The following is a 22,646-nucleotide window of genomic DNA, read 5'->3' on the forward strand; positions in this document are numbered from 1 at the left end:
GCCAAACTGACTTTTTACTGTAACTAAAAGTGTCACAGTCTATATGTAATTTGTTATTAGCTAAACAAGCAGCCAAATACTACAAGATACGGCACAACAATTAATCAGAAAAATGAAAATGGTGACCATTATGTTTGTTGTGCAAAAGTACACAAAAAAAAAATAATGCTGGGTTGTTTCAACCCATGGTTGGGTAAAATATGGACAAACCTAACCATTAAGCTTAGATTAACCTATGCCGCGTTGTTTCAACCCATGGTTGAGTCAAATATAGACATTTACTAGGTTTGTCCATATTTTACCCAGCTATAGCTGCGTTCCATTACCCTTTGAATTGTGCAAACTGACTTAAAAGTGTTTCCATTGGCTGTATTTTCAATTCGCAATGTCAATTTGCACAATTCAAATGGTAATGGATATGCGGCTTATGTAAATAAACCTAGAATTAGTTTTAGAGTACAAATAAATATGCACTGATACGCACTGCAATACAAGGAGACTCAAAATGTGGTTAAATAAAGTGGAACATCATGATGTGTGTTAAGATGAAGAGTTATATAGCAAAGGACTTAAAACAGTAGGATGGAGGGGTGAGAGGCGGACCCTGGGGGCGCACATGGGCAGTGACAGCATGCACAAGGGGGCAATAGTGTTGGAGATGGGGAGGAGGGGGCAGGACCAAAGCAGTGTGTGGTGCACAGAGAGAAAGGGGCAAAAGGAGACGGGCAGTGTGAGAGAGATAAATTCTATGTGCAGAAACCGGAGATAGGACAGAGAGAAGATTTAAGAGGAGAAACCGGGAGGGGAGAACTGGATGGTAAGGGAGATTTTGTAGAATTTGATGGTTTGGTAGAGGAAGAAGGGATTTCTTCACGGGTAGGTGGACAATCTTGGGTCACATCAGGAGACGGTTGGACTTCTCCAAAGGTAAATACGAGGCATAAAGTGATAATAGGAGGTGTTGTGGTGGGACATGGGGCAGAACAGAAGTGACAAATTCGGAGCAAACACAATTATAAACATGCAAGTTAGAATGTCATGACATTGTGTATGACAAAATAAATAAGGGGTAATTGGAAAGGGTTGAATGATGGACAGAAATGGATTGTACTGGAGGAGAGGACAATTCATTTTGTTGCAATAGACCAGGATGTCAGAGGATGGCACAGGAGACTGTCAGGAGGACGAGGAGACTGTGGAGAGAAGGATGATCTCCTTCTTTCTCTTCTTCTCCCCCTTTCTTTTTATTCCTTGCTCCAGTGAAGGGGAAGAGAGAAGGATATACGGAGGAGGAAGCAGATCAGAGCTTGGGAGGCAGAGGACAGCTAAGACTTTTAACTGAGGCCTGCATAAAAACAACAGCTTTCTAACCCTCACCAACTATTGTAACATCAAACTACTTTAATATCAAGACAGCCTGATCAAGAAACAGTTGGCAATAACATGCATTTGATATAGACAAAACACTCGCTACTTGTTGTCATTCAAAAATTCCATAACTTTCTTAGCCTAAAACTAATTTTTGCCTCGTTCCATTGAGCAATAAAACCATTAAAGGATTAATCAATTTTCTTAAAAATAAAAAAATCCAGATAATTTACTCACCACCATGTCATCCAAAATGTTGATGACTTTCTTTGTTCAGTCGAGAATGAATTATGTTTTTGAGGAAAAAATTCCAGGATTTTTCTCATTTCAATGGACTTTAATGGACCCCAACACTTATTCGTTTTAATGCAGTTTAAAATTGCAGCTCCAAAGGACTCTAAACGATCTCAAATGAGGCACAAGGGTCTCATCCAGCTAAACGACCGCCATTTTCGGCAAGAAAAATAAAAAATATGCACTTTTAAACCACAAATTCTCGTCTTCCTCACATAATTCCGTAATGACGTCGAAAGGTCACGTGTTACATATATGAAACGCACATTTGCGGACCATTTTAAACAATAAACTGACACTAATCAAACAGACATTGATTAGTATCATTTGACATACAACATCGTCGGAACGGTCCTCTTTCTCCACACTTGTAAACACTGGGGCGTAGTTTCGCATACGTCATCCGTGACCTCTTGACATGATGACGTATTACGTGAGGTTGCCCTGGCACATCACCGGACCGGAGGAAGACGAGAAGTTGTGGTTTCAAAGTGCATATTTTTTATGTTTCTTGTCAAAAATGACAATCGTTCCGCTAGACAAGACCCCCACGCCTCGCCCGAGACCATCCAGAGTCCCCCGAAACTGCAACTTTCAACTCCACCAAAACCAATAAGTGTTGGGGTCCATCAAAGTCCATTGAAATGAGCAAAATCCTGGAATGTTCCCCTCAAAAAACACAATTTCTTCTCGACTGAACAAAGAAAGACACCAACATTCCGGACGACATGGTGGTGAGCAAACAATCTGGACTTTTTTAAGACAATGGACTAATCCTTTAAAACAGAACGTGTAGACATTAGACGTGTAACAGGAAAATACTGTTCAAAGCAGCCCTTCCTATACTTGTTGAGGCAAAGCATCATGCTGTGATTGCTTCACGTCACATGACCATATACATGCATGTTCAAACCAGGTACATGCATATGGTGTTGGGAGGCAGGGAAAGGGGTAACAGAAATGAAGTCTTTCAATACACACTGCCTTTAAAATAAAGAACGGAGAGTTATTCAACACACTGTGTGTGATCTTTAACATATTTAAAGAAGATTAGGTCACAAACCCTTTCAATGTAAATGTTAGAAGATCAGGTCATAAACCTTTGTGACTGTAAACTTATTAACTATCGGTGGCCCATTTATTTTGAAACTTGGCAGACTGCACAGGGAGGTTGTAGAAGAAAAACAAAGGTGACAAAACAGGAAACGGGTTGGGGAGGTGGGGGTGAGGTGGACAGCTAGATGGGGCTAAACTTTACCATCCGCCTTTTCCTGGCACACAGCGCTATCATCTGCAAAACTTCTGGTGCCTGAAATGTTACCATAGTCAAATATGGGCCCTTCCAGCAGAGTCACAATATCCATCCGGTTCACTTTAGTCAGGACCGCTGTCAGCGCATCCGCTAAGAAAAGTAATATAACAGTATAAATATAAAAAGTAATAAAACATCCGATAACTTGCATGTAAAAGATAAAAAGCAAAGAAGAGAGATAGAAAAATGATTCTCACTCGTGGCGTTTTTCCCATCCCGGCTAACCCACTTCTTGAGGAGCATAAAGCTCTGGGCTGTGAGAGAGTTTGGGTTCTCTGTGCGAATGTGGTTTATCTCATCCACAGAAAAATTCATCTCTCGAGCCAGTTCTAAAAAATAAATGTAACAATGCAGAAGTGCACTGCAATACTAAGCATAGGCACTAGAGGGTGCCACAGGGCTAAAATATCCATACTGCACATTACAATGACTATACATGGTGGTCAAATTATCACTTGACTTACTATCTAAATAATTTAGGTTTCAGGAGGGTTTGACCCAATAGTAATTCCTTAGACTGCTTACTTTCTTCTAATATTCTATTAGAAATGGCCAGTCTTATTGGGAAAAGTGATAAAAAATCTCACCTGTCCAACTTAATCCCAGATGATCGGCCACAATGGCCATGCGAAGATCTGTTCGCTCACAGGGACTCTGTGGACCTGTGACAACATACAGAACATAAACATTTGTTAGTCAATGTTACATACTAATTTCAAACAAAATGCATGTGATTTCCATCTTTTCTGGCCAAACAGGCTTTTCCAAAACAAGAAAACGAAAAAAAGAATAATAATTCTCCAACAGAGGGATAGACTGGAGAGGAAAACCTAAGTGACATTTAAGAAACTGTGTTTGGCTAGGAAAGGAAGAACAAACAGATAGTAAAACAATGTTTTAGGCATAGTTGGTGCTCTGATTGTATATCTGAGTAGATTTTTCAGTGTATCTATGCAAGCAGTAACAATGAGTTTATACAATTGTTCATAAAATGAAATGAAATATTAAAAAAGAGATTTCTGAGATGAACGAATAAGCATGCAGACAACAACTTTTCTAACAAAGTTCACAAACACTGTAAAAATTCCTCAATGTTCCATTAACGAGACCCGGCACAGAGAGACTCTTTAGTGTCCCGCCCTCATTATTATGATAAATTATCTATATAAAGAAGGGGAGGATCTGACAGGGACAGATACAGAACAATACAGTCACACAGCACAGAGATGAAATAATGACAAATGAGAGCTACTGTTCACGCCACAGGCAATCCAATCAGTCACAACGGCTCATGCAACTAAGGATCAAATAAAGTTTTCAATAAAGTTTTACAAACTAGGCTTGATCTCCGCGACGGGGGGCGATCTGCGAGCCCCTTCGTTCTTACTGCCCTCCTTCCCTCCTCCAGTCCGCTTACTCCTCCTTGTCTCACTGCCCACTGCCCTTGTGACCTTTGATCTCGAGGGTTTGACCCCTCGGGAGGAGCCAGCGGAGAGGGAGGGCTGGGACTGAGAGGGGTCCGATAGTGAGGTGCTTCGTGATGTGCTGCTGTCCTCCTCCGACTGCTCTCCCTGCGTCTGTTTCTCCTCGTCTGAAAGTCGTTCGGCCACTTTTATTGCTTCTCCGCTAACATTCTTCAAGAACTCAATTGACTGCCTGCACACTTCACTTATCTTGCCTCCACCTGCCTGGCTAACTGACCCACCAGAAGCTTTATCTTTGAATGGTAGTCTAGAGGGAACTACCGGCCTGACTGATCTTTCTGATTCTGTGGTCTTCCTTGACCTTGGAACGACTTGAGCTGTAACAGTTGAGCTAACTAGACTGGTTCTTTTCACGTCTTTGACAGGAATTCTAGATTTGGGCTCAAGGACTACAGATGCAGAATCCACTTTTCTTGCTTCTGGCCTTACAACCTGCTTAGGTTTCTGCTTTCCTGAGCTGTGTGTGTTAAAACTAAACCCCATTGCCTTGACTGGGAGCTTGGACTTAGGCTGCCTGTTCTCCAAAACAACTTTACTCTGATTAGACTCAATACTAGCATTCTCTGATTTCTCCCCAGACTCCTTGCAGAACTGAGATTCTATTATGCTAGCTTTCTGTAAGGTGGGTTCTGAAGATGACTGCAAATTGAAAACTACACTACCACACTGGATGTAGTTGGCCTGGACATTGGAGGATTCTAAATTATTGTTGTTATTGCAGTTCTCTGAGGGGTAATCTTTCCTGCTTGTTGGAGAAGAGTCAGTGCGCTTGTTATCAAAGTGACCCTCAGCTAATTGTGACTCCAAGCTAATATATTCCGTAATCTGACTGTCTGAAGACTCAGCCTTAACATCAGTCAGTTCGGCTGAGCCAGGGTCTTTCTTTATTGTAATGGAAGCTGCGATGCCCATCTTAATGGGGGTGCGTAATTTGGGGTCAACCTTGGAAGCTGTGACAGTGCATGAGGTGGTGTCAGCGGATGGAGGTGCATCCAGGCAGTCAGTGCTGTCCTGCGCTGTGCTGCCTCTGGATGGTGTTATATCTGTGGTTGCCTCTACCTTTCCCTCTACAGCTCTTTCCCCTGTCTTTGAGTGAGAGGCGACTACCCCCGCATTCCTGCCCACTCTCCCCTCGTCCCCTGACTGCCCATCTGAAGTATGCTCACCAATCTGGAAAAACTGAAGTCTTTCTTCAACAAAGTCCCTCTTGCTCATGTCAATAGCACCACTGCGGGTCATCTCAAACATCTTGCCCTCGTGGAAGGGGAAAGGATTGGGCTCACTAGTTGGAGTGCTCTCATCTGTTGGGGTTCTGGCTGGAGTGGTATCCGGCGTGGTTGCTTGCGATTTGTCGTCCACTGATAAAGCACAGGGTTTTGGATCTTCATCTTTGTTTTTAGCATCAAACACTCCCTCTTCTCCCCCTTTACCAGACCATGGATCAAAATCCAAGCCTTTAGTGGCCACTGTTTTAAAGGTAGTGTTTATGCCCTCCTCTAGTTGGCAATTAAAATAATTGTCTGTAAACCCTTGTCTATCAGGGTGTCTTCCCTCCAAAGAATATATTTTCTCGTTATCATTATCTGATTTTTTTCCAGATGACTTCCTTGTTTTTGACTTTTCCCCCGATTCCTCATTTGGTATGTTTTCCTCTTCAATAACTTCAAGTTTGCCCTGGCTGAAAGAACGATCTCCTGCTTTTCCATCATGTGACAAACTGGACGTTTTAGGGTCACTCAGCCCATCATCTTCATCTTGTAGGTCATACCCATCAAGAGAGTCTATCTCAGTAGCATCTGTATCATGGGAAAATTCAGCAGTTGTTGCTATAGAGCAATCAGTAATCGACTGATCATTTCCATTTTGTTCACATTCCACCTCTTCTCCTTTTACAATGCCATTGATGCCTGACTCCTTGTGATGTGAGCCGTTTCTCTCTGGTTTCCTAGGCTTGAGTTTGTCGGCCTCCTCAGCCATTTTAAAGGTGTACTTTTTGAGTGGGGCAGGCTGAAAAACAGATTCATCATCACTGGAGTCACTATTGTCAGCTCCAGATGGCAGAGGGGAAGGAGGCTGGACTCTAATTACTGGCTCTGCAAGGAGATGCCTGTCATGTTCCTCTTGGAGGTTTACCTCCATCATTTCTGTTTCTGCCTCAGAGGAAGCAGACCCCTTCTTATCAGAGTCAGCTTGCTCACTTTCTATAGGTGGTGGTGGTGGAAACTCAATATAAGCTATGCGTTTGTCTTTTCCCCTTTTTCCAGATGAGTCATGTTTTCTTTTTGAAGGCTCTGATGATTGGTTGGCAGGTTTGGCTTTATCTGCTGGTAGTTCTTTAAAAATGAATGTCTTAGGCTGTTCCTCTTCCTCTGACTCTTCTGGGATTGGGCTAGGCATGCCAGCAATGGAACCTATGATGGAGTCAGGAGCTTTGGAGTTCAGGTCATAGCTGACCTCCTCAGAGGTAGGTGTCTCAGGAGTTACAGGACTCTTGCCTGAACTGTCCATAAATGTCACCTGCTCTAAGGTGTCATCCTCGGGACTTCCATGTGGGGACAGTGGCTGTTTCTGTTTAACAGTATAAAATGCTCCACGTGTTTCATGTACTGTCCTGCTCTCATGGCTTACTACTTTTTTGTATGTACTCAGCTGCCCAGTGGCAGTTTCTTTCTCATACTGTTTACCTACTTGAATGCTGACATAAACAGGAAGAGGTTTAATGTCTGCAGTGACACCTGGGGTAACTTTTTCTATATACTCAACCTGGTCGTCATCCACACCATTACAGACTATATTAGCAATCTGCCTCTTAGAATCTGAGTTCACTACTGATGACACATCACTAGGTGATTTGCTAACACCAGAACTAGGGTTCTGTGTGTTTCTGGTTAAGTGAAACCCTGTTCTTTCAGATTTAATAGAGGAATCTAATTTTAATGTACTACTTTGATGATGATCCACAAAACTAGATGAAACCCTAACAGGAATGTGTGATTCCGAGTTTTTTTTTACAACACCATTGCATTTTTCAGTATTACTAGAATCTTCACGAATTACAAGCTCAGTGTAAATTATCTTTTTAGTAGTTTCCTCTTTTGCTGCGCTTCCATCTCTAAAAGAGTGTTTCTCATTCTGCGATTCCTCCTTTTGCCTATCATGCACTAACGTGTGGGTGAGCTTTGTCTTTTGGGCTTTCAGTTGTCCATTGCCATGATTTTCCCAGGTTTTGTATGTTTTTCTGTCTTCACTGGCAACTTGTTCTTTACTGTAGACATTTTGGTGTGATTTTGGGGATGAACTATCTGACCTATTTCTCTGTCTGTCACTCTGTTGATTTTGGGCTTGAGCCTTTCGAACATTGTACCTTTGCCCGCCCTCACTGTCTTTTTTAGGGTTTCTATCACTTTCTGGAGACTCTGTTGACTTTGGAAGATTACCCCCTGCAAAAACTTGATAAACAGGAAGTTTACTTTCCTGCAGCTTCCTCACTGGGGATCCTGATGTTTGTCCTAATTGGGGCCCTTTCTCTTGTTTCTGAGCTTCTGATTCAAATTTCATTCTGACTGAACTAACCTTAGATGTTGAGGGCTGGAAATATTTAGAGGATTCACTTGTACTGCTTGCAGAAGAACAGTCCCCTTTCTTAGGGTCGTCACTGTATTGAAGCAAAACCCGTCTTTCAGGGCTGCTTGGTAAACTGGCACATTTTCTGTCATGGGAACCATATTTATCCCGAAACCTGTCTCTGCTCCAGTCCTCTCCATTTCTATGCACTGACCTCTCCGGGCTACTGCAAGTTGAGCTCGGCCCAGAACGAGTCTCTCTTGCATCTTGTCTTCGTTGCTTTTTCTCAGGGGACTGAAGCTCATCATTTAGTTTTTCAGTTTTATCACGAAAGAACTGTGAGACCTCACTAAGTTTTTCCTCTGCCTCTTTGACAGTTCTGTCTACTCTGTCTTCATATTTGTGCTTCTCTCTGCTTTTACTCTGCCTGTCCTCAGAAACTCTCATCCAAATAGACTTTTTTGGGCTATCAGGATCAGAGGCATACTGCAGCAAAGTAAGCTTGTCATAACTGTCATCTTCTGATGATCTACCTGATCTATCAGGCTTTAGCATGAATTCTCTAACTGAGCCAACTTGTGTTCCTTCACCATAGTAACGTGACCTGTCAATCACAGATTCATCTGAGTCTGAATGGGAGGAGTCAAATTTATCTGAAAGGACCATTTTGTCTGTAAACTTGTACGACTCTCCTCTAGTTTCAGATGACCCATCATTGTGGTAATCTGAATGCTGCAATTTCAGTTTCTTATCATCCTCTACGGGTGTGTGTATTCTGGAGTCAAAATAACAAGGAAGAGATTCCTCAGGTTCCACGTTATGTTGCTCATTGCCCATCCTATTTTGCAGTTCTTTTATGCCACTGTTACCTTGATATATGTACATTTCTTTCTCTGGGTGATTTTTTGTTTCCCTAATAATAACTTCGGTGGGTTCAGCTGTGTTTCCTTTTTCTATGTGAACCTCAATGATGCGCTCAACTTTTGGCATTGGGTCTACAGGTCTTAGGGAATGCTCTCCTCCCCCTTCACTGCTGCTTTTGTGCTCAAACAGGCCTGTTAACTCTCTGGATGGATCCTTCCCAGACTGGAAGGCCTTCATTATGTCTCGTACAGACATGGTCTCCTCCATCCTCTCAGGTCCAGCCTCCTTAGACGAAGGTTTGTGGTACACCATTCTTGTAGTCGTTGTTATGTGGGTTTCCTCTTTGACCCGCATGCCTTTGGCCATCATATCATCCTCTGCATTGACTCTGGCTTGATAAGCTTTTACTCTTTCTTTAATGGATCCACCTGGTGATCGTGGCTCAGTGTCTGCACACCGCAGTGGAGGCTTTGCCATCCTAGCCTCCTCCAATACTGGTTCCTTAGGATCCTCTGGAGGCTCATAGCTCCGTATGACATGTACAACTTCAGTGCGTGTTTCAGTAATGACTGGTGGAATCTCCTGAAAGAGCCCCTTAGGTCCCATTCCCTCTGCACTTTGAGGTGCTGAGGGGGTTCTCTCACTTCGAGTCTCAAACCCACTGTCTGAGAGCGGACTCTTGTCTTGGTCATGGGAGACATCATCTGGAGAGTCGAGTGCTAATTCGGGGCCAAACAATGCATCTGCTAACTTTGACAGTTCTTTCTCTGATGCAGAAGGGCGCATATTCATTGGAGGCATTTTGAGCTTGTGCTCCTGTAATGCCATTGCAGGTTTTAGGACACGTTTCTGTTTTTCCTCTCCTTCTCTCCTTGCTTCCTCAGTTCTTTGTTTAGCCTCTGCTATTTTAGAAAGAGAGCTTGTGCCAATGTCATTGGTTAGGTAGTCAACTACTTTCGCAAGATTGTAATCTCTGTCAGATACTGTTTTTGTTTTAACACGAGGGGCTAATGTTTCATATCGAGGGGGGCATCTCCATTCATTTTGTGGATTATCATCAATGTCATCCTCTAGGACATCTTCTGTCTTGCAGATTTTAATATTTGCTTTACTCTCTCTTAAAACATCCTTGCTGAGAATTTCACTGACTTTGACCAAGTCTTGTTTTACTTTCTCTACAATCTTAAAAGGTTCCTCATCTTCTACTCTTTGTTCTTTAGAATCAGACTGATAACCTTTGGAATTTGAACTTGTATCCGTTTGAAGAATGGCAGACATTCTGATTAAGTCCTCTTTCATATCAGCCACATCTTTCAGTATCTCCTGGCTGTTGGACAGAGGGGGTGAAGAGGTAGTAGATTTAAGTGTCCCTGGGGACATGGGCAGGGGAGTTTTAACAGGGGACAGAGTTCTGGCAAAAGAGGACTGAGTCTGGGCATTAATCTCCTGTGGCGTGGCCCTTCTGGGGGACAGAAGAGCAGCCGTTGATTTGGAGACTTCCGGGAGCTTTTTAAACTGGTGTTCTGGCAAGACATTTATAACAGAATAGACAGGCACTGTTATAGTGCTGGAAGTGACAGAAGTGGTAGAGATTGGGGGAGACCTGAGGGAGGCATACAGTGAGTTGGATGCAGAGGAACGAATAGACTGGTAAGAGGATGAGGGAGTGGAGGACACTGACTTTAGAGTGCCATAGCCTGCAGAACAGGAATTAAAAGTTTTTTCTACTTCATCAAATGCAGCATTTACACTTGTTGTTGCTGCATTTGTTGTTGCCTGAATCCTTTCCTGCAGAGTGCTGTTATGATAGATTGTTGGGGAGGAGGAGCGATACTTCGTTGGGGAAACTGTCCCATTTATCAGTGCAGCTGTAGTAGTGGCTGTACTGGATTTCAGTGGTGAGGAAAGGGATGACAGGTATCCTCTGGCAGACCCAGAGGCATCAGTGTTGGTTCTGATAGAGGAGAAGCCTGGGACAGTTTTAATGGGGGAGCAGGATGCTGAAGGGTTTGACGATACAACAGACTTGTAGGGCAAACTTGAGCTGTACATGTTTAAAGAAGATTTAGGTGAGGCTGGAGGGGTCATAGCAATAGAGGATCTTTCCAGTAAGGTCCCTCCAGATGGTACTGGTGAAGTCCTTGCAGTCAGACCTGTGAGGCCTTTAACTGAAATAGGATCAGGAATGCTCTTCCCTGGAGAGGACAGAAGGGTTGGGGAGGCTGGGACTGGGTACTGAGCACCCTGAACTACAGTTTTTATAGGTGAGGAGATAGTTCTGTAAGAACGAATCGGAGATGCAACGTCGCTGGCAGATTTGATAGAAGATGCCGGTGATCCTCCAATTATGGATTTGATAGGAGAAGCAGAGTTTACAGACCATACCGACCTCAGTGGTGAGGCTGAGGGGGTGTTAGATGAGGAGCTGGAGATGGAGCCAAATCCAGACTTGGCCTGGCTAGGCACACTGACAGGAGAGCTGGTCGCCCAGGCCTGGTAGGAGCGCGTCGTAAAGACAGGCTTGTAAGCGTAGCCAGAAGGCTGCGGCGTGGTTTTTGGAGTGGTGTTATGACCTCTTTCAGCTGCTTCTAGTATAATTAAATTAATAGCACAACATAAAGTAAACAGAAATAGTTAAAAAGAGAGAAGAGAAAAAAGAAAAAGGCTTAGTTAGGGGAAATTATTAAATAAACAGCATATGGAAAATCTGAAACAGTGGAAGCTTTTGACAATGGAAAATATGAAATAAAACAAAATGTAATTTGTGTCAAGTCAAACAGATGAAGACGCAAAATTAACATAATCAGCCATTTAAATAACAAACCCTAAAAAATAAACTACAAATATCTAAAAAATATTCTATAACATAGACTAATTATTGTCTTTTTTCTTGTCTTTAAAGCTGCAATCTGTAACTTTCTAGGTTAAACAAATCAGTAATTGAGCTCCCAGGTTGGATTTCATAAGAAATATTAGTTGTTTTTTAACAAATGCAAAGATGAATATGTAAAGTAACCTGCAATTTTATGTTTTTAACAAAAATGGTAATAGATAGTTACGAATTGCTGCTTTAAAGTGACAAAACACAGATAAAGTTTTACACAAAACATAAAAAGAAATAAAAAGTGACATTAAATTCAGAAGTTTTTCAACATAAACATCAACCAAAAAATACACTGGGCCAAACACAAACTGCAAATAAATAATGATAGCAAATCATATGAAATGTGGATCATTGAAAACAAATACATAGCCCGCACATCAACACAACATAAAAAAAATCTGAAAAGGCAAAACAAAAAGTAAGCAAATAATGTGACGGTCTAAGTGTAATGAACACAGACAATTTGTGGCAGTTTAATTTTTCAAAAATGGCAAATATGAGATTTTTTCTATTGACCAATCAAATTCTAGAATATGTATGGAGCTTTGAATAAAGAAAAATATATGACTCACTGGATGCTGGGTCGGCCAGATAGCTGTAGCGCTTTCGCAATGCTAATGAGGCAAAGGTATGGCGTCGATCTTTGTCATTCTGCAATAACACAAAAGTAAAAACTCTATGTAAGAACATAAAAATCGTAATGCAATTATAAATTAAGCTGCCAATTAAAAATTCTTCTTCTCTAATAATGTAAATATAATCATTATTTATTAAACATTATCTTTCACAGATTATTTTTCCAAGTAATTACTTTGTGGTGTGATCTTTCAAGACTTGCAAAGAGTAGTGCTTTGCACATTGCTCTTTCTTATCTTTTGGTACATTTTAGATTAAACGGTAGGCTAGTCCACAACAGGGCTTTTCACACTACGCTTAACCCTGGGTTATCTTTGTTCTAAACCCCGCGTTTAAACGTAGGTTAAGGAGCGCTTCACACTTATATTTAATAGCAGGGTTTTCCCTGTGTGAAATGAAGCAGGGTTAGAATGTTGTGACTCGATACTTCGCAGCGGACAGCCAATCAGAAACTGAAGAGCACATACATCATATCACAATCTGTGCACAGAAAACACTTCAATTACATCCCAGGAGGCTTAAAATATCTAATGCAGGGTTCACACCAGACGCGGTAGTTGAAAAATCTGAACTTCGGCAGATTTCCGCACCGCATTAACCAATCAGGACTTTGCTGTAGTAGTGACGTGATTACAAGAAGCGAGCGGTGTCTCAGCGGAGTCGCAGAAGCCCCTCCCATGATGCAAATTTCCGCGTGAATGTTTTGAATGTCTAGAATTTCAGGCACGGCTTTCACAAGCGAATAAAGGGAGTAAACTCAAATGTCAAGCATCCAACTATGTGCGAATAGTGCGTTTTTGCCGCATCTACCGTGGTTGGTGTGAATGCACCATAAGAGAGATTTACGTTGCGACCTGTAGCGCGAGACAAGTGGTAATTTAAAGCAGCAGTCAGTTTGACATAGCTTTTTATCCAATCATAACTGCTGACACTGCAAATATGCAAATTATTACATTAACCCAGGGTTTAGGAATGCACAGTGTGAAACATCATTGGGTGGTTTCCCAGACAGGGATTAGACTAGTCCTAGACTTAAAAAAAATGTAAGATCTGTCCAAACTGAAAACAATTTGCACTGACATATCTTAAAATACATCAGTGCTGTTTGTTTTGCCTCAAAATGCACACACGTAATGTTTTTAGTAAGGCATGTTTGTTAAAACTAGTTAATACTAATTAAACTAAGGCCTAGTCCTGGTTTAAGATAATCCCTGTCCGGGAAACCACCCCCATATTATGAATACCCAGGGTTATCTCTTAACCCCTGGTTAAATATGAACAATGTGAAACGTGAAAGAGATAACCCAGGATTTCATTAACCTGGGGTTTAGAATAACCCGAGTTAACTATTTCAAGTGTGAAAAGCCCTAGAGTGAGTGTCGTCTCCATAAATACTGTGTGTAGCATGAAAGTTTGGTATTGTCCAGTGCCTAATTGCTTAATTTTTAAATTAAATAAAGGAAAATCAAATCTGCAAAGAAGATATAAAGAGATAAAAGGGATATAAAGAACAACAAAATAACACAACCTTTCAAATCCACCGATAAACAGAAATCATGCACTTGCCTGACTTCAGCCAATGAGAGAACTGATATACAAGCTATTGACCAATCACACAAATAAGCGTATGATTACGTAAGTACCACACAAAAGGCAAAGTTGCACAAAGTATGGCATATTTACCTCATCATCAGGATCCGACTCCATTTCCTAACATTCCCCACGATGCATTGCAGTAACAGATAATGGAACAGCAGCAGCCGATGGGCAGATGGATTAAAAAGATAATAGAATGAGATGAGACAGAGAAAATGAGCAGAGATAAGACAATAATGAGTTGAAAGGAAAATGCAAACAAGAAGAACAAGAGCGAGACAAAGAAAAGCCAAAACAGAGTTACAGCAAAAGCAGCAACAGAAATAACTCAGTGACAAGTTATAATTCAGTTCAAAGCTACAGACAATATTAAAGGTAATTGGCGCTTTTCCATTGCATAGTAGCCCACCGCTTTGTTTGGGTCAGGTCGGGTCAGCTCACCTTAATTTGGCTTGGTTAGCTTTTCCATCGAGTTTAGTAACACTTCGGAGTGGGAGGGATTATAGGCGTGTCGTTATATTTGCGCTGCCTACTGCCGTGACATCAAACAAGTGAGAGCGTCGTTGTACATTCCCATACATTCATTTATTTCTAAATCCACCACAAATAGATGTTTGCACATCGCGTTTATCACTACCTCTGTCTTACATGACAATTTCTGTATCCGCGGTGTCAGTCAACCGGCTCCACTGAGCCTCATTTAAGTTGCATTTAGGCATATATGCGGACGTGCGCGTCGCAAATGTGCCGCCACAAACTGCAAGTCTGGAAAAAAACTGGTATGGCGTTCCTGATTCTCAACCTGTGGATGTTTTTCATCGCTAAAAGGGAGTTTGGGAACTTACACCAAAGCACATATGACAACAGGTTTACTCGAGCTAGCATGAAGGTAAAACTAATCTTTTACATTATAGCGATGACGCTGGTAATGACGATTCTCTCAGACCAATCAGTGATCTACAGTGTTTTCGGATCACGTTTTGGTATCAGCTCGGCTCGCTTAGAACCCCAACCGAGGTGGTACTAAAAAAAGTAACGGGTACTACTTAATGCACCCATTGGAAACGCCCCCAAAAGTAAGCTAACCGGACCCACACAAAACCGTGGGGTACTATGCAATGGAAAAGCGCCAAATGTCTCTGAATCACGTTGCTTTACCTTTCTGTGTGTTGGCAGTGTGAAATTGAGGTTACAGATTGCAGTCTGTGGCAGGCCTTTTGTGGTTTTGGGCTCTGTGAGGAAAGATATTCTCCCACATGGTTCTTGGCCCATATCTCTGACCTACACAAGACACAAAAAAACATCCATTCACACAAAATACGCACTTTATGTCATCTAAACAACAATGCAATTACTAAAATGCATACTGATTTACTAATTTACAATTTATTTACAAATCCAGTATGTTTTTTTTTAATGTATGTGTGATTTATTGGTTTAAAAACAGCTTTAAATGTCTTTCAAACCTTGATGTTGAATGGGAGTCGGTTCTCTTTAAAGGCATAGAAGTTAAATATCAGTTGCTGGCCACTCTTTGTCAGTGGGGAGATGTTGCCGTAGCAGTCTACATAAATCGGCTTGCCCTCCAGAATCTGTTGAAAAAAAAACAAATTCACAATTTTTTATGCCTCTATAATGATCAATAAGGAGTAACTGTGTTTAAATATTTTGACACTTTGAATGTATGAGAATGAATATATTGAGGGGAATCATGTTTTGCAAATGACTTTTTCTATGTGTATGCATTCATCAATGTTCACAAACTCATGACTCACTGTTTCCAAACACTGAAAGCATGTTCATGTTTAATTATTGATGTGCATGTGTGTATAGTCTTAACAGCGCTTATCCGTAAGCATAAATCCACACCTCAATGTCTTTGCTCCTTGCCACTTCTTCAAAGTTCTCCTGCTGCTCCAGAGTTTTGTCAACTTTGTCATCAGTCATGCAGAAGCAACGGAGGCAGAACTCTACAGGGTCGAATATTTTAGCAAACACCACAAACTTGGCCAGGTATGGAACGCAGATCAGCTCTCGGTATAACTGAGATGCCAAACCCACCGTCTCACTGATCTGCTGACAGTCTGCCAACCAGAATCTGTGGAGAGAAAACAAATGGATTGAAGGTAGTCTCATATTTTTATTTTATAAATATTTACATTCTTTGTTATAACTACATGGGATGAAAAGTTGAAGAAGTTTACGTAGAAGCTTAGTTAAAAAAGGAAAAGACGTACTGGTTGCTTCTTTAAGGGAAAGCCATTAAAGGTGCAGTGTTTAGTTTTTTGCTGCATCTAGCAGTGAGATTTTGTATTGCAACCAATGGCTCAGTCCACCATTCTCCGAAACGAATAGAGAAGCTTTGGGAGCCGCCAAAGGACAAACATGTTGTCATACAGTAGTGATAAAACGCACTCTGTAGAGTAGTTTGTCCATTTAGGGCTACTGTAGAAAAACGGCTGAACAAAATGACGACTTCCATGTAAGGGGACCCGCAGTGTATGTAGATAAAAATGGCTCATTCTAAGGTAATACACATATAACAGTTCATTATGTAAGGTCTTTATACACCACTGATAATATAGTTATGTATATTATATTGCATTTCTGTCTTTAGATCCTTCTAAAAGTTACACACTGCACCTTTAAAGCACACTAATATAATCGATTGCTTGATCGTGTGGCTAATAATAGGCAAGAGAGCCCAAACTTTATCAATGGATGATCATTTAGGGGTGCGCGGGGCAAAAACTAACACTGGGTTAGTTTTTTTTTTCATGCTGCCAAAAGACAATCTCCCGCAAATTATTGGAAATGTATAATGTTTTTCAAGAGAGTTATTGATGAACGAGTGTTTTGATGGCATGTAAGTAAATTTTAAGATTAGTAAGATACCAAATCCAATGCTATGTCATATTAATCAGTGTCTTGTTGACTAAAACATAGCATCGTTTTAAAATATGTCTGCAGCTCTTAACTTTTTTGGTGGGCTAATGTTAGCGTAATTCTTGCCATTGTTTTAAACAGGCTACATACTAATGATTGCTGGCTGCCAACAAAATATATGCGCCTGTCTTATCAAAAATTGTGTTTCAAATTTATTTTTGTTCATATCTTTAATATTGATTGAATAAGGTCATGTCAAAGGTTGAAATCATAATGAAATGAATGGCTAAAATCAGACTTTGATGCTCATTATCTCAGAATTTGATTTTGAAACTGTAGTATGGTTATTACAGACTGGGTCACATATAAAAAATTATTATTTTGTCATAATTGTGCTGCTTTTTCCTTACATATTTAGACATTTGTATCTATTTATAATTGAACTATTGTTATAAAAGGGCTGGATGAATGAATACAGTGTGGATACCTGTCTATTATAGACAGATATATAAACAATATCCACTTCAAGTATATAGACAAAATAGTATTGAAATATTTGCCTGCAAACTTCATTTTTAGCAAGTGTTACAACAAACCCCCTGCCTGTTACAATGAACCCCACCCATGGGGTAAGTTGTAACGTTTGCACTTCTGTCACGTTTGGTGTAATTGTCCAAGAAAGGTAAGTACTAGAAACAAACTTCAAATGTTCATTTGTAGCAGAGATGTGTGTTTTGCTTGTAAAAATATAATTATTTATATTTCAAACTCAAATATTTTTTGAAAGATTGAGACAAAACCAAAAAGCATTAGGTTGTGCCCCTCTCTCCCCTACTAATAATTCACATAGTTCAGTAAACTAAGAAAACTAAGCAGAGCCATGACACTGTTTATAGAAATGGTGCCTGTTTTTGTAAAAGAGCTGGAAAGGTATTTGAACCACTTGATGACCTCCTGTGAATCTTACCTTCCCTTGTCGATGTGGCTAAGCAAGTCATGTTTAAGTTTATCCGCGTATGATACAGAACATTATTTGATTTTTCATTTAATATGTGACCCTGGACCACAAAACCAGTCGTAGGTCGCACGGGTATATTTGTAGAAAAGCAAATTATCGATTTTCTTTTATGCCAAAAATCATTAGTATATTATGTAAAGATCATGTTCCAAGAATATTTTTGTGAATTTCCTAGAAATATATAAAAACGTTAATTTTGTGAGTGGATACAGTAAAACTGCGATTAATTGGCCAGAAACTTACCTACAAACTTTGCTTCTGGGTTCCTTGGGGATTTCCCATTCAAGTTTGGTTTAGGTAAAAGCTTACAATTTTTCCCCATTCAGTAAACAACGTCATTACAGCGGTAAGCTAGTAGAGAGCCCTAAAATTTCATTAGTTATATGCGTTGTATAGACTTGAAACCATTCATCAGTGGTAAGCTTATTTAGCTTTCTGGCGATGTATAAATCTTAATGATAGAAAAATGGCCCCTTACGACTGGTTTTATGGTCCGTGGTCACATATAATCTGATGTCAGCAAAGAGTAGTGGTCACAATGGGCTTGTGCATCTTACCTGGCAGATACATTAGTGGTAAACGACACACAGTCTGTGACAAAGGAGAGTGGAGTTGTTCCAGTGATGTCTTCCCACTGTGCAGGGGACATTCCACCTAAAAAAACACCTTAAACACTAAAGAAGACCGCTACACAATACTTTTGTAATTTTTAAAACAACATGTTGCAGATCATCTTCTGATATGATCAAGCCTGTTACGACACAGTGGTATGTGATTTAACATAATTTATAAGTAAAACAATTTCCTTCCTTTTAACGCTACAAGTGCACCATCATTTTTTATTTATATTCAGATATTCAGACATTTTCAATATGTACATCTGCTTTCGCATGTATAACTGAGCTTCTAGGATGATTTTATTTACAGTTTCTCAACTAAATACACGATACACATAAAGTACAGACACTATTTACATACCTGTGATGCTACAAAGCAGTCTAAGGCAGGGGGCTGGTTCTCCTTTGCGTCCATTAGCAACAGCCTCTTTGGATCTGGGTGGCACAGGGATTGTCATGGTAATGGGCTTGTGGAATTTTCTTCTCCTGGGCTCCACAGTAACAATCGGGCTAAATGATGCTCGGTTACCAATGATAGTCCGGACCAAATCCTCAGGCACCGGCTGAGCCTGAAAAAGAAACATAAGAGAGGGCAAAAGAGTTAAAAAAAACTGTGGGAAAGTAAAAAGAAAGAGAAGAAACTGCAGTTTTATGCACAGTGTTTTAACTCATTCCCCGCCAGCCATTTTTTGAAAAGTTGCCCGCCAGCATTTTTGAGATTTTCACAAAATGCATTCCAGGAAAATGTTCTTCTAAAAATATATAAACATACAAATATATAAAATGAAAGAACAGACCCTCTGCTTTCAAACAAACAATATTTCATCCTATCTATATTTTTTTCTCTACTTATAAACTCTTAAATATGGGTATTTTTCTTTTAAAATATTTTTTTGCAAAAAGCTGAAATAATTGCATTTTTGTGAAGGAAATTTGTTAGAGATCAGATTCAGAACAATTATCAAACATATACAGACTTTAAAATTAGTAAATAACGTTTTGGCTTTAATTTTTTCATAAATTGGGTAAGTGTGATCGCGGTATTGCAGATTAACATAAAAATACATCATGCAAATGTTGTGATGAGATAACTCGTCAATGGCGTGGAAAGAGTTAATAATCACCTTATTTATCCGTAGGACACTCAGTTCTTAACAATTTAACTGGTCCAGCTGCATGCCATTTTCTATGCATCTTTCTTTCTTCTACATTATTAGCCCAAATTTAATTATTTTTTCAACATCTTATTTATAATCACATTTACCTGCAATCCAACACGTATTTTCTTTGTAAGCGCTCCCTGGGGAAAGGCAGCCTTAACCATAGGAACTGCCTCACTGCTCAAGACTCCACCCTCTGGCCCCATATGGTCACTTTCTTGCTTGATGCGTGACACAACCGCAAAGTATTGTGGGAAATCTCTTGTGACGATGCGGCAGATACGCTTCTTTTCCAGCTCTATTGGGCTTTCGATCTCTGTAATTGGAAATTTAATTAATATGTGCGGTTATTATTCGATAGTTGCAGTAACAGCATAAGCTGGTAGATTACCTTCGTCCATGCCGCTTACGAGAGAGATGAGCTCGCTCATTTGACATTCATAATGATGCTCTTTCCAGGTCTCGCCATTATCGCTGCGTAAGACGATCAGCTCTCTCTCTTTTCCTCGCATGGAGCCAAAATGAGGGATTTCTACGATCACAGGCCTGAAAATAAATCAGAGGACACTAAAATGACTGAGATGCAAGTAAAAATACAACCACGGCTAAGAAATTAATAAGTAAAATGAATCAGAATTTTGTTAGGAGCCATTATAAAAAACTACATTAAAAAGCACAGTTAATGCAGATAAGCCATTATTGTTTATATAATTAGCATATACACTGCAAAAAATTATTTTCAAGAAAAAAAATTCTTAGTATTTTTGTCTTGTTTTCAGTAAAAATATCTAAAGATTCTTAAATTAAGATGCTTTTTTTAGATGAACAAAACAACCCAAGAAAATAAGTCTAAGCTTTTGTCCAAAGATATCAAATTTAAGTGATTTTGTGCATAAAACAAGCATAAAAGCAAAATTTTCTTAAATTTAGTGTTTAAGAAAAATGTTCAAGATTTTTTTGCAAACCCCATTGGCAGATTTTTTTGCTTGTTTTATGCAGAAAATCACTTAGATTTGATATTTCTGGTCTAAAAACGAGACTTATTTTCTCGGGTCGGTTTGCTCATCAAGAAAAAGCATCTTAATTTAAGAATTTTTAAATATTTTTACTGAAAACAAGACAAAAATACTAAGATTTTTTTTCTTGAAAATCATTTTTTGCAGTGTACATTGTTTATGGAATAAGGAAATTTTAACATTATATCCCAAGCTTTCAAGGCAGGCTATACTGCAAAAAATTGACTTTTTTATGTTTGCTGAAAACAAGACAAAAATACTATCTAAAATTTTTTAAATTAAGATGTATTTTCTTGATGAGCAAAATTACCTAAGAAAATAAGTCTAGATTTTAGACAAAAAATATAAACTTTAAGTAAATTAGTTCTTAACACAAGCAAAAAAAAATCTGCCAATGGAATAAGAAAAAAATTCTTGAAATAAATTTCCTTTTTTGATAAACACTTAATTCAATTTTTTTTATTCCATTGGCAGATTTTTTTGCTTGTTTTAAACACAAATTCGTTTAAATTTGATATTTTTTGTCTAAAAACTAGACGTATTTTCCTAGGTAATTTTGCTCATCAACAAAATAAAAAATTTTGATATTTTTACTGAAAACAAGACAAAAATACTAAGTAAGAAAGTCACTTTTTGCAGTGTATATATTTGTGACTCTGTCTGAGAAATCCAGGCTAAAGTCTCAATCTAATTATAACAGTTTTACCCCAAAAACTGTGCACCAGCTGGCCCCATCTCCACCAGTCTGCTGACAAGGCCTTCACCCTCCACCATCGGGGGTGGGTATGCCAGGCGGTGACGCTTTGCCAAGCGGCAGGTGATCCGGGTGGGTGCTGGGCACTTCCTGGGTGGAACGATAATACGCATCCCATCATGACGACTTCCTCTCATCGACCCTCCTCGGGCGTCGACCATGAAACTCACCAGGAACCTGCATGAAGAGAATGAAAGAATTTATGAGAGACGTCGAGAGAGAGGGACACCGCGCTAACCCACTAGACAGACACGGACGAATGTGAGACGATTCCCATGCTGTGATCACTGTACACCCAACACACTTGGTGAAAGAGAAGGGGGGGGGGGGTAAAATAAAAGGTCTACACGAAAACCGAGAGAAAGAGAAGTAACAGCAAGAAATACAGCAAAGACTATTTAAGGGACAGTTTAGTATCAATTTTAAAGGAGAAGCGACAGTGCTTCGAGCTGTTAAACCTGGCAGCATGTCATCCCTCATACATCATCAGCTTACAGAGGAAAAAGGGAATCTTTAAGTATTGACTTAGTACCAAAAACTGAAAATATTATCATGCAAGACCTGTTTACTGCCAAGATCAATTGTTTCGAAGCGGTGATCAGTGATCAATAGTGAGACCAGAAACACCTCCACAGACATATCCCAAAATACCCCCGATAAACACCCATTATTGAATTAACCAATGTCTCCACAGATGTGAATCTTCACTGTAATGTTTGTACTGTAGCCTTATGCTTGTAGCCAATATGTAGACATATTGTTCATCTGGTGTGACAACAGAAACTAAATGAGAAAAAAGGGAACAGTTCATTCAAACAAAATTGTTTAAGTTGAAATTATTTACTTTTTACACCCATTCAGTACCATACCCGTAGTAAAATCATCATATTATGGCGCTTTTCCATTGCATAGTACCCCACAGTGTGGTTTGGGTCGGGTCAGCTTACTTTTGGGAGCTTTTCCATTGGGTGCAGTACGTAGTACCCAATACTTTTTTTAGTACCACCTCGGTTGGGGTTCCAAGCGATCCGAGCTTATACCAAAACCTGACGCGAAAACACTGTAGATCACTGATTGGTCTGAGAGAATCGTCACTACCAGCGTCATCGCTATAATGTAAAAGATTAGCTTTACTTTATTGCTAGCTTGCGCTGTCTTGAGCAAACATGTGGTTGTCTGTGCTCTGCTATATG

At 39.9% G+C, this 22,646-nt stretch overlaps 1 protein-coding gene across 9 annotated transcripts in view; it reads right to left on the bottom strand.

Moving 5' to 3' along the window:
- The window catches only part of ank3a (ankyrin 3a), a 124,558-nt gene that overhangs the window by 23,350 nt on the left and 78,562 nt on the right, over nucleotides 1-22,646 (bottom strand). For 8 of the 9 annotated variants that reach the window (XM_073869315.1, XM_073869314.1, XM_073869322.1 and 5 more), the window contains 14 exons: nucleotides 21,406-21,630; nucleotides 20,075-20,229; nucleotides 19,788-19,999; nucleotides 18,885-19,092; nucleotides 18,464-18,560; nucleotides 15,872-16,100; nucleotides 15,469-15,594; nucleotides 15,161-15,283; nucleotides 14,090-14,116; nucleotides 12,343-12,421; nucleotides 4,311-11,474; nucleotides 3,562-3,636; nucleotides 3,172-3,303; nucleotides 2,921-3,064 (listed from right to left, as the gene is read on the bottom strand). In XM_073869315.1, coding sequence (XP_073725416.1) covers nucleotides 2,921-3,064; nucleotides 3,172-3,303; nucleotides 3,562-3,636; nucleotides 4,311-11,474; nucleotides 12,343-12,421; nucleotides 14,090-14,116; nucleotides 15,161-15,283; nucleotides 15,469-15,594; nucleotides 15,872-16,100; nucleotides 18,464-18,560; nucleotides 18,885-19,092; nucleotides 19,788-19,999; nucleotides 20,075-20,229; nucleotides 21,406-21,630 — 8,996 coding nt within the window. The remainder of the gene's footprint in view (nucleotides 1-2,920; nucleotides 3,065-3,171; nucleotides 3,304-3,561; nucleotides 3,637-4,310; nucleotides 11,475-12,342; nucleotides 12,422-14,089; nucleotides 14,117-15,160; nucleotides 15,284-15,468; nucleotides 15,595-15,871; nucleotides 16,101-18,463; nucleotides 18,561-18,884; nucleotides 19,093-19,787; nucleotides 20,000-20,074; nucleotides 20,230-21,405; nucleotides 21,631-22,646) is intronic. The other variant, XM_073869317.1, reaches the window with a different exon arrangement.

Source organism: Misgurnus anguillicaudatus, chromosome 7, assembly GCF_027580225.2.
Source record: "Misgurnus anguillicaudatus chromosome 7, ASM2758022v2, whole genome shotgun sequence".
Lineage (NCBI taxonomy): Eukaryota > Metazoa > Chordata > Actinopteri > Cypriniformes > Cobitidae > Misgurnus > Misgurnus anguillicaudatus.